This window comes from Merops nubicus, unplaced genomic scaffold (assembly GCF_000691845.1).
Source record: "Merops nubicus isolate BGI_N331 unplaced genomic scaffold, ASM69184v1 scaffold42998, whole genome shotgun sequence".
In the NCBI taxonomy this organism is placed as follows: domain Eukaryota; kingdom Metazoa; phylum Chordata; class Aves; order Coraciiformes; family Meropidae; genus Merops; species Merops nubicus.
In genome coordinates this window covers 234-10962 of record NW_008625846.1, presented here as the reverse complement: position 1 = coordinate 10962, position 10729 = coordinate 234, and the positions used below count along the sequence as shown (strand labels likewise).

Here is a 10729-nt window from a genome sequence, read left to right as displayed (position 1 = left end):
CTTTTTTGTTATCCTATGCTGGGGCTGTCCATTTGTTTTATGACTGTTTCTCCAGAGCTCCATGAGTTCCGAGGGAGAATGATGAGAAGGGCTGGTTCTGCAGCAGGGAGTGACAGCAGTGGCCTGAACAGTAGGTAGATCTTGAAGAGTGAGTAAGAGCCTTTTGTGGCTGTGTTGTCTCCTGCGTGAGGCCCAGCTAATAAGCCTGGAAGAATTTATTGGAGCGATCCAAGGACTGCTGGTTGGGAACTGCTGTTCTAACCAGCAAGCTGTTAGAGAAAAACCATTTCCCTTCTTCTCCGTCTGCATTGTTAATTTAGGAGCTGTGGCTGCTGTGTTTGGAGAAGCTGGAGGGCAACGCCAGCAGGGTCTGGCTGTATATCAGGACTGGCCCAGCACATGGGCAGAGTGGCAGCTCAGTGCAGTGTGTTGGTGCTGGAAGAGGAGGGGCTGTTTGTCATCCAGATGATGGGCAGGAACCCTGGACCTGTGGTGCACAGTGTGAAATGAATTTCATTGTCACAGCACCTCCTTCTCCAAGGGTGCTGGGAACCGATCAAAACAACTTGGGCATGAAGTAAGTATTCTGTGATGTTCTTACTTGACGTAGAAAGTTCTTGGGGAGTGGTTGTATCACACATCTGCTAGCAGAAAGGAGCTTTTTAAAAACTTCTGGGTGTGCTGGCTTGCTTTTGGTGTGAAGCAGCCCTTCCAGAAAGCTAGTTTAGTTTGTTTCTGTGAGATAATATTTTGAGAAACCCTCACCAACCTTGTCTCGCTCCTTAGCACTCCTTTCTGTGTGACTCATTTCTAAGAGGCTGAGTGCAATAGTCCCTCTTGCCTCAGATTTCAGCAGTAGGAGAGTTCAGTAGTTAAAAAAAAAAAAATCAAATTGAGAGGGGGAAAAACACCTCAAAGAATCTCAGGCTTGCTTGTATGGGTCATTCTATTCTTGGTTTTAATTGCTGGCAGTAATGAGGGAAAGACTGGACATAGCTAGGGTTGATGAGGGAATGCCAATGTGTTCTGCACTCTGAACGTTCTTGAGATTCGCACCTGGAGAAGTCACCTTCTGTCTTCAACCGACCCGATTATGACAGCATTTTGGCAGCTAATCAGTCTGCTGTTCTTCATGTGGTTAATCAACATATCATCTCCAGACAACATGAAAACACGTTGTTTCCCTTTCTGCTGGTCTTTAAAATGAAATCTAGCTAAAATCCTGCAGACCTCTAAAGGATGATAGAAGGACAGATGATTATGATCACTGCTGGAGCTTGTAGACATAAGAAATGTTCCAGCATGTTGCAGAAACCCACCTTGAGTGTCTTACATCTCATACTACTGTTAATATCATGATCTTAGACTCTCTTTGTGGCAGAAGGTTGTTAAAACCTTTTTCCACTGTATTTCTAGCCTATATTTTGGACATCTGAGGTCAGGCTAAAAGGCCAAGAAGTTGGATTTGTTTAATAGGAAGCTCCCAGGTTTGGGCATGGAAATCTCTGATTGCTTATACTATAAAGGTCAATTCGGGTCAGCAAATTAATTCTGGTGCAGGTGAGGGAGTTGAGAGCCATCATGCTTATGCCAGGGAAAAGGGTTTTTCACCAAGGTAATAAAATGGGATAAGAAAGGAGGCAAGTAAAAGGCTGTCTCTTAAATTAAATCCAGGCGAGCAACTGTCCATATCTGTCTGTTTGTAGCTTCTTTTTTGCATCCTTGTTCTTTGGATGTGTAAGAAGGGTTGCAGGCTTGTCGCTGTGAGCAGCTTGAGAGCTTTGTGTTGTGAAGTGGTGGGAGGAGAAGGATTCTAATGGGTGATGAAGCCTTACACTTCTTGTATGGTTATTGGATGGTAGTTGTACACTGATTCTTCAAGGCAAGCAAGCAGCAGGAGCCGGTTGGTGCTGTGGGGAGTAGTGCTGCACGCACCTGCAATACTTCTGTCATCCGAGATCATTTCATCTAAGAATAATTCTAGGAGAATGAGTTAGCAAGCTCTTCCACACTAATTGGTGAAATTAGTACAAGTGATGGAGCCAAGGAGCATCCTGGATGCTGTTCAAACCGTGAAGTTCCAAGTGTTGTGTTGAGTCGTGGCCAGGAATATTTCATCTCTCCGTCGACGACACTCATCGCAGGGTATGCTGGCCCAGGTACTTCTAGGAGAACCTGTGCACCTTGACAGTCCCTATCACTTTTGAGGCTCCAGGGTGGCCTCTGCTACCTTATGCTGAAGGGAAGGACAGCTCAGTCCCTCTGTCTCCCATCTCGTTCAGGGCAAATCTGGCTGGTTCTTGCTGAGGCCAAGCTACTTGAGGTTCCAATATCCTCAGCACATTGTTGCCATAGCAATTTGGTCTGATGGAATGATGGTTCAGATGAATTTTAATCAGAAACTCCATTGCTGGCTTCTCTGTTTCCCGAAGCAGGACCCTCTGCAGGTCAAACTGAGCTCGTGAAGCAGTAAATGAATTTTCCAGGAGTTGAGTTTCTGTGCTTTCAGAAGATCTTGGTGCTTGAGGTCTTTGGTTTTCTCTTGGGAAAGCACAGTGCTGAAAATCTGCTTTCTGGCTGGATCATAATCCCCTCACCCATGGGATCAGCCCCTGCAGTTATCATAGACAAATCTGAGCGGTGTAATAGTTGATGTGGATTTGATTGTTAAGTGTCTCACAGGGGGATTAGTCCCCTGGTGATCCCAGCAGAGGTCTCCAAGCTCATGTAGCATCTCAGGTTTTGGAGTGGCACGTTAACAGGCTGTGTTCAAGCCCTGAGACCACTTGGTTTCCTCTTGAGGGGAGGACAACGTGGTGAATTATCAGGATGTACGTTCTCCAGCCACTCTCTGCATGGATTGAGGACTAGACAGCAGACAAGTTTGTGTTCCAGTTGACAAAGGTGATCTATGGAATCTAAAACTGGGAAAGAGGTGGGGTTGAGGTGATGGCCAAACACACAGCCAACAAATAGTCTACTCTTCAAAGTAATTTTGTGCACAGCCATGATAACTGTTGTGCTTAATGGAGGTTTATTTAATAAAAAGCAGTAGCTTTTAAGTATTTTTATTCTGACCTGGATATAGTTTTCAGCCAAAACAACTGGGGCATGTGCTTAGGAATCTGATAATGTGAATCACCGTTTTCTAAAACAAACTTACTTAAAATATGACTTTAAATCATAGTTATTTAGCAGCCTTCTTAAGTAAGTACATTATGATAATGGAGGGCAGCTTACTTGCATCAGAGTTTTTTATCCTTGTTTTGTAATGGTGCTTTTGTTACTTGAAGTCATTTGACTTTGGCATTCACCCTGCACGCAACCTGCATGGTGAAACAGGCAGGCAGAGCACACATACTTGGTTGCTGCTTTTCTGTTGTGTGGGGGTTTTTTTGTTTGTTTTGGTTTGTTTTTAATTATACTGAAGGTTTTAAAAGGACCTGTTCTTCATGAGGATGTCACAGGAGGGCAAACTTCTGTGGCCATCTGAACTCAGCTCCCAAGCCTGATTTGAACCAGCTCCACAGTCTTACAACGACAGACTTAATGTGCCTATGTGTTTGCTACATAGTAAGCTAAAATAGGCTACACAGGAACAGCTGGTAGGCAGCTTAAGAAGCTGTTGCTCTTCAGGTCCTAGATCCTCCTCTTTCCTAAGCAGAAAATTCCTGATTCTCCTAGTACCAAAATTTCAGGACTCAGACTGGCCCCCCTTCCTAGGATGTATTTAGCATGAATATGTTCACCTCAGAAGCTCATCTCTGTTGCCCGTGCTGCTTCACCTGTACGTGTTCTCGGGATGAGTGCCTCGTTTCCCTGGGCAGAGCAGAGAGGTGGAGAGTGAGGATATGGTTGTGACACTGTAAGTGTGTACGGTGTCTGTACAGTGTCCTGCATCTTTTCATCTTTTTGCAGGAGGCCTGAAGTAAGTTTATTTTTTTTTTTTTTATACATCTGGGAAGGGAGCAGTGGTACAAAGAGGCCGAAAACACCTTGCACCTTTTGTGGTTAAGCTGGCTCCAGCTTGCAGCAAACCCCCAACTGTTGTTTGTGCAACAGTCAGAACACACCGAGCAGATGGTTTGTCCCTGTGTTTTGTATTTGCCACCCACAGAGGGGAGAAGCTCTCAAAAGGTGCTATAGATGCTTTTAAAGATATATTAAGAGAATTTGAGTACTACTGTTGCACTCAAAGATGCAACACGTTTGGCAGTTTGCCGTCAATTTAAGTCCCACGTCGTCAAATCCATGTTCAGAACATGTCTTTGAGGGTCAGGGTCACATACTGTGGGTTAGGTACCGTGAAAGGGGCACGTGCTGGATGCTGTCCAAGCCCTTGACTGCTTGGGTTTTAGTTATTCTTTCTGAATATATGTTTTCCCTAAAAGAGGCAAGGCAACTAACATTTTAATGTGAAGATAGGCATCCTCAGAGAGCCCACCGAAGGTGTTCTCAGTAAGCAGCTTCTTCTTGGCAGCAGCGGGTGGGAGCTCCACCATCCTGAGCTGAGGGATTTGATGATAAATAGGCAGATCATCACCTGCTGGTGACTGTTCAATGCTGGTGATCTTTCATCCCTTTTGTTCAGATTGGACCAGGCCTGTCTGTGGGTGTTCTCTGTGCCTCAGATGTGCCCGGAGTGCTGATCTACATCAGCCGGTGAGCTGGAGGCAGCAAAACAAACATGGTACTTGATAACAATGATCCAGTAATGCAGAGAGGCTGCATGACATGGCTGTAATGAGCAGAGGAGCTGCTGCGTATAGAGCAAGAGATGACTAAACCTGGGGATGCCATCCCTCCATCTGTGGTCATTTTGCTGCCAGCTGGAGAAGGCCAGGGAAGCTGGTTGCAGCTCCGGATGTTTAAATTGCCTCTGACTTTGGTGTTCCAGTGGTATGTGACCTGTCTTTAGAAGCTGTTGTGCTTGGAAAGTGATGGGAAATCGGGCAGGTGGAAAGTGCCCCAGGCGAGAGAAGCGCCTCTTGCGTGCACAGCGACGTTGTGTGCCAGGGTGGTGAAGTGAAGCTTAGGAATACTTATTTTCCTCAGTAGCTTAAGCAAGAAGAAGAGATCTGCCCCTCTGTGAAGAAAATGGAATTGTCAGCTCCCTTCTGTTGTGGGAATGTGCAGAGGAGGTTCTCTTCCCTGATGTATGGCTCCAGGTGTCTCATACTGGCCTCAGGGCAATTGGAACCCCCGGCAAGCCGGGGCAGCCCTGGCGCTCACCTTGGTTCTTGTTTAGCAAAGCAACACAGCTCGGCTCGTCTAGTGCCGTGCTGGTAGCCCAGCGCTTCTGCCACAGGATTCACTTTGTCATGGGCAGGTCTTTTTCCATCTGTGCTCAGCGATCACACAGGGAGCTGACTTTGTCCACATGGAGTGAATGTGCTGTTCATGGTGCTGTTTCCATGGCAAAATCCTGGTTTGGGGAGAGAGAAGCTTGAGATTTTTGGGTGTTCAGTCACAGGGGGAAGCCTGAGAGATCCTGAAGGAGGAAGTTGGTGAGGAGCAGCTGTCAATGCTGCCAGAAGAGTTGTCCCAGCCTGCTGCTGTGTCACCAGCGAAGGTGGCAGTGCAAGTGGTTCCACATGGCTGTGTGGGATTGAGAGCAGTCTGTGGAGCAGCCAAGATGGGAGTCAGACTAAAACATGTCAGGAAGGAGTCTGTGTGAGTGCATCGTCACAAGTCAGATGCCTTCTATTGGAAGTTTTCCTGCTGGTGTAAGTATCAAATGAGATCTAGCTTAATGTGGGCTTTGCAGATCAGGTTGTACAAAAAGCCGTAGTAGTTGCCCCAATGGTGTGCACTATCTCCTCTGGTAATCTGTGTATTTTGAAAAAAGTATCTCTTGTGCTTCAGATGACATCTGTCCTTGACGCTGATGAAGTTTATTGGAGTAATGCTTTGTCTTATCTGCACTTGATAAATATTTGGAAGAAGCACAAGATTCATGGGTGAACCCCAACAGCGGTGGGAGCTGACTACTCAGTGCAAGTCTTAAAGCTCCTGCTGATTTGTTTCAGGAGAGGCTGGGAATTAACTCTTCCAGTTACTTCTTTGAATTTTGTGCTTGTGGTACAATAAGATCTTGATGACCTGACCTCACAGCAGTGAACCTGCTTGTCTTTGTGTGCAGGGGTTTGTCCTGGCTTACCCAACAAACTGTTTTTCTAGCAGTCAATTTGACCTACTGGAGTGAAATGCAGCACAAGCGTGGTGGAATAACATCTGCACCTGCTTATGAAGGAGCTTCCTACCTTTTTGTCCTAAATGTGTGTGTGTGTGTGTTTGTTTTTCTTGCTAGGCTAAGGAAATTCTTACAAAAGAGTCAAATGTGCAAGAGGTACGTTGCCCCGTCACCGTCTGTGGGGATGTCCACGGTCAATTCCATGACCTTATGGAACTCTTTAGAATCGGTGGGAAGTCACCGGACACAAATTACCTGTTCATGGGAGACTACGTGGACAGAGGCTATTACTCGGTGGAAACAGTGACCCTTCTAGTAGCGTTGAAGGTATGGTTTGACAGTTTTCCTACAGCAGCCTTGGGCAAAAACACATTTTCAGGTAGTTTAGAAAGAATTGCTCCTCCCATTGACGCCACCGTTGGCTTGGCTCGACCTCCACGGATGTGAGTTGCAAGGTGTTAATGGGGACGTGCTGGTCTGTGACAGAGCTGCAGGCTGGGCTGCTCTTTGCAGTCCTCTGTTCCTGCTTCTCCCCGTGCTGCCGGGACAGTTCTGGTGTTGAAGCAGTTTTCTTTGTGGACAGGTGCGTTACCCAGAGCGCATTACAATACTGAGGGGCAACCACGAGAGCAGACAGATCACACAGGTGTACGGCTTCTACGACGAGTGCCTGCGGAAGTACGGCAACGCCAACGTCTGGAAGTACTTCACAGACCTCTTCGACTACCTGCCGCTCACAGCTCTGGTAGATGGCCAGGTAAGCCCTCAGTAAGGGACACGCTCTGTTCCGTCGAGTTCTGCAGACTGTTGTCTGACCTTGTCACGAACGGTCTCAAATAAATTCCCATAACTTCTGGTCTGAATTTTTTTCAAGCCCAAGTGCTTATTGTGGCTTTGGGGAAGAATTTAGTGAGGCATTAATACTAGTTGATGGTGTGGGGAGGGCTTTGCTGCCGAAGAAGTGGCAGGTATTGTGTAGGTGGGTCTTTTTAAATGACCACTCAATGTGTGGTTATCCCCTCAAGATATATTAGAAGCAGGTTAAGTTGTGGCTGTGAGGCAAGGTGTTCCTAAAATGAAAGATTTGCTGTTGCTCCGATCTCTGTATGCAAGGCGCTGCCTTTGAGTTTTGTTTCTTTCTGCAGGAATTAAGTTTAGCTCTTCTGTGAGGGTGAGACAACTCTGACTATAAAAGAGTGAGAACAAAGTTAAAACCAGCTATTTTCTGCCATCAGTCTTCCCATGACAATATGCACTGAACAGATTGCACCTTTTGGGTTTTTTTTTGGTTTTGTTTTTTGTTTCTGGAACAGATATTCTGTCTCCACGGTGGCCTCTCTCCATCCATAGATACACTGGATCATATCAGAGCCCTGGACCGCCTGCAGGAAGTTCCTCACGAGGTAACATGAAAGGAAGTGCATCGTACACTTAGACATTTGATGGTGGAAAATGCAAACATAGCCTCCCATGGAAGAATGGTGCAGCAGGGTCTGCCCATGCCTTCCAAAAACCTGAAATAAGCTGTGTAGGTGACTCCAAGAATCAGGGGGCTACCTATAGTTAGGTGTAACGATGTTACTGTTGCTCTGGGAGTTTTCGCAGTCCTGTGCGCCGAAATCTGTCTGTCCCTGGGGGCCTCCACATGCAGTCAGTGGCATCCTGACCACAGAGCTGGGATCGGTGGGGAGGGAAAGCAGCATGCTTGGATAAATTCTAGAGTGTCTCAGCGAGAAAAAAACGCTGAACTTCACTTGTGACCATTAGATGTTGTTCAACATGTCAGGTCCAACAATAGACTGGTTTGGAGAGGAAATTAAGCAATTAATACTCTGCCAGAAGAGCTGCTGAAGGCTTAACGTCAGTCTCTGGAACGGCCTCCTACGGGTCATTTCCCTTTTGTTAATTTATTGCAACTCTGCTGGCACTAGGGAGCCCGTTGCGTGGCCTTCTGCCTTCCCATGTGGCCTTTTTTACTACGCTGTGGGAGGCGAGAGTGGAACTGTGGGTCTGCTTTACGTGTCTTTGTGTCTCTTGACTGGTTGAAATGGTAAATGGAGTGTGTGGAAGAGGTGAGAACGGGTAACTAGCCGTGTTAAATAAACTCATGTGCCTTCTGCAGAGAAGGACGTGCTGGCAGGCTTTATATTGTAAAGGAAATATATTTTTGAAGTGACTTCTTATACCAATCTGCTGAATACTTTTTATTTCCCCCCCAAGGGTCCTATGTGTGATCTGCTATGGTCGGATCCAGATGATCGTGGCGGCTGGGGTATATCTCCACGTGGTGCTGGCTACACGTTTGGGCAAGACATTTCCGAAACATTTAACCATGCCAATGGTCTCACACTAGTCTCCCGTGCTCACCAACTTGTCATGGAGGTAGGGCAAGTCCTCTGCTACACTGTGCTAACAAAACAGAGGGCAGTTTGTGTCTCCTCTGCGAGACCTGCTGCTGCTGGGTTTGCGTAAGCGGACACCCAGATGTAACAGAGTTAAATACCAAGGAGGGACTTCAGCCACGAGGAAACAATGTGCCTTGACCTGCAATGTAAATAAGGGGATTTTCTGCCCTTTTTCCCCTTTCCTCTCCAAGTAAATTGCTAAATGGGCCCTGTCACACCCCGTTTATAGAAGTAATCTCCTTACATGCTGACTGCTCTACTTAAGCTGCTGCTTCATTAAGCAGCCTGTCCTGTAATACTCGGCAGTCAGATGTGACGGGGATTAAACCATAATTTTGGCTGTCAGTAGGCTATTCTTGTACGTCTTGCTGGAAAAATGCCAGGTGGGTCAATGGAGCAGAAATATTTTTAAAATCCAGTTCAAGTAGATCCCATGAGTAGTACTGCATGTGAGAAGTCACTCGTGTCTAGCAGGTAAATTCTCATTCGCGGTGGACGAAATCTGGAGGCGTACCTAAAGATCTTGAGGTTTTGTTGTGGTACAATCCATAGATTCTACACAAAATGGATAAAGGCACAAGCTGATGAAGGGCTGATCCCTGCAGAGTGGTTGAGGGTGGTTTTGTTAGGTGAGTACCGTCCATTGTTGTGCTAGAGTACTACTTTAAAAATGAAACTAAGTCAGTTGGAAACACGAGAAGTGTGCCATTTCGCAGGTGTCTTGGGTCATTTCAGACCAACTTCAGACTGGCTGAGGTTTAAGGTTTAACAGAGAACTTTTTTGTTTTCTTTTTTTTCTTCTTTTTTTTTTTCTGGCAGGGTTATAATTGGTGCCACGACCGAAATGTGGTGACCATTTTCAGCGCGCCCAATTACTGCTACCGCTGTGGGAACCAGGCTGCTATCATGGAACTAGACGACACTTTAAAATATTCCTTGTGAGTAACCTGTCCTGTAACCTCTTTCACTAACCATTCAGTGTTGTGAGGAATGTCTGATCCTTTCCAAAGAAGTTCTTCCATGAAAAGCCATCTCGAACCACTCTGGAATTAACGTTGTGCACTCTACCTGCAAGAATATTTAAAAATAAGCAGTGAGTTAAGCTTGGTCCTGCATTATCTGGCTCTCTGGAGTTGGAGCCTCTGCATTTTCTTAATCCCTTTACAGCCCATGTGTGGTGGGGAAAGTAAAAGCACATTGATTTACATATTTTTTATTTCTGATAGCTCTGAGCTTTGTAAAGGCAGGTGAGAGTCTGAATTCTGGTTTTGGCTGAGCTCTTGTGAAAGTAGCGATGCGCTGCAGAGGTGCTGACCTTGTGAGCCGATGCGTTTTGACTCCCACAGATGTTTGTTTTGGGACCTGGAGCATTTTATGTGGAAGCAGCTGGGATGAGTAAAGCAATAGCAGTGGGAGAGTGCGTCTGGTATTTATTGTGGTGTTGGAAGAAACCTCGTGGAGGAGGGAAAATGATCTTATTTTTCTTGCCTGCAGCCTCCAGTTTGACCCAGCACCTCGTCGTGGAGAGCCTCACGTTACGCGTCGCACCCCAGACTACTTCCTATAAACCTCTCCTAACCTTTGTAGAAGGAAAAACACCTGGCATTTTAAAAGAGCAACAATATTTACACGTTTCTGTGAGAAATCAGGGTTCGTCTCAACTTCAAATCCCCGTCATGGACCAAAATGTGCCATACAGAGGACGAAGAGCATTTAGCACAACTTGAGACTGAATTCCTTAAAACACTATATATATATATATATATACACACCTATATATATATATCCTATACCCATCAGTCCAACAGTCAATTTGCCTGCTGTATTTGTAGTCATTGGTTTGGTTTTTGTTTGTGGTTTTGTTTTTTTTTTCCTTCTGGACTGCTTGGAGAGGAAAAGGTAACTCTTAATAACACTTCCATCTTGCTTCTTTGTACATTTTTAGTTCTAGTGTTTAACTGGCATGAATTAGAGTTTATTTTCGAGGGAAATGCACACTAACTTCTTCTCCCACCACTCTATTTTATTAAAAGACCTATCGACTTAAACTGGAGAAAGGAAGAGATTCCTGCTTGGGAGTATGTTGTCATAACACGGATAAAAAGTGTTGCCCCTTTCTAGCTCAATTCCT

The 10729-nt window shown here is 45.7% G+C and overlaps 1 protein-coding gene across 1 annotated transcript; it reads left to right on the top strand.

Moving 5' to 3' along the window:
- The first annotated feature begins 1733 nt into the window (after positions 1-1733).
- Positions 1734-10344, top strand: LOC103778229 (serine/threonine-protein phosphatase 2A catalytic subunit beta isoform-like). The gene is made up of 7 exons (XM_008945806.1): positions 1734-1793; positions 6311-6520; positions 6777-6950; positions 7507-7596; positions 8414-8575; positions 9418-9536; positions 10093-10344. Exons 1-7 carry the CDS (start codon positions 1734-1736, stop codon positions 10163-10165), a joined length of 888 nt encoding a protein of 295 aa, XP_008944054.1. The 3' UTR covers positions 10166-10344.
- Positions 10345-10729: the final 385 nt, after the last annotated feature.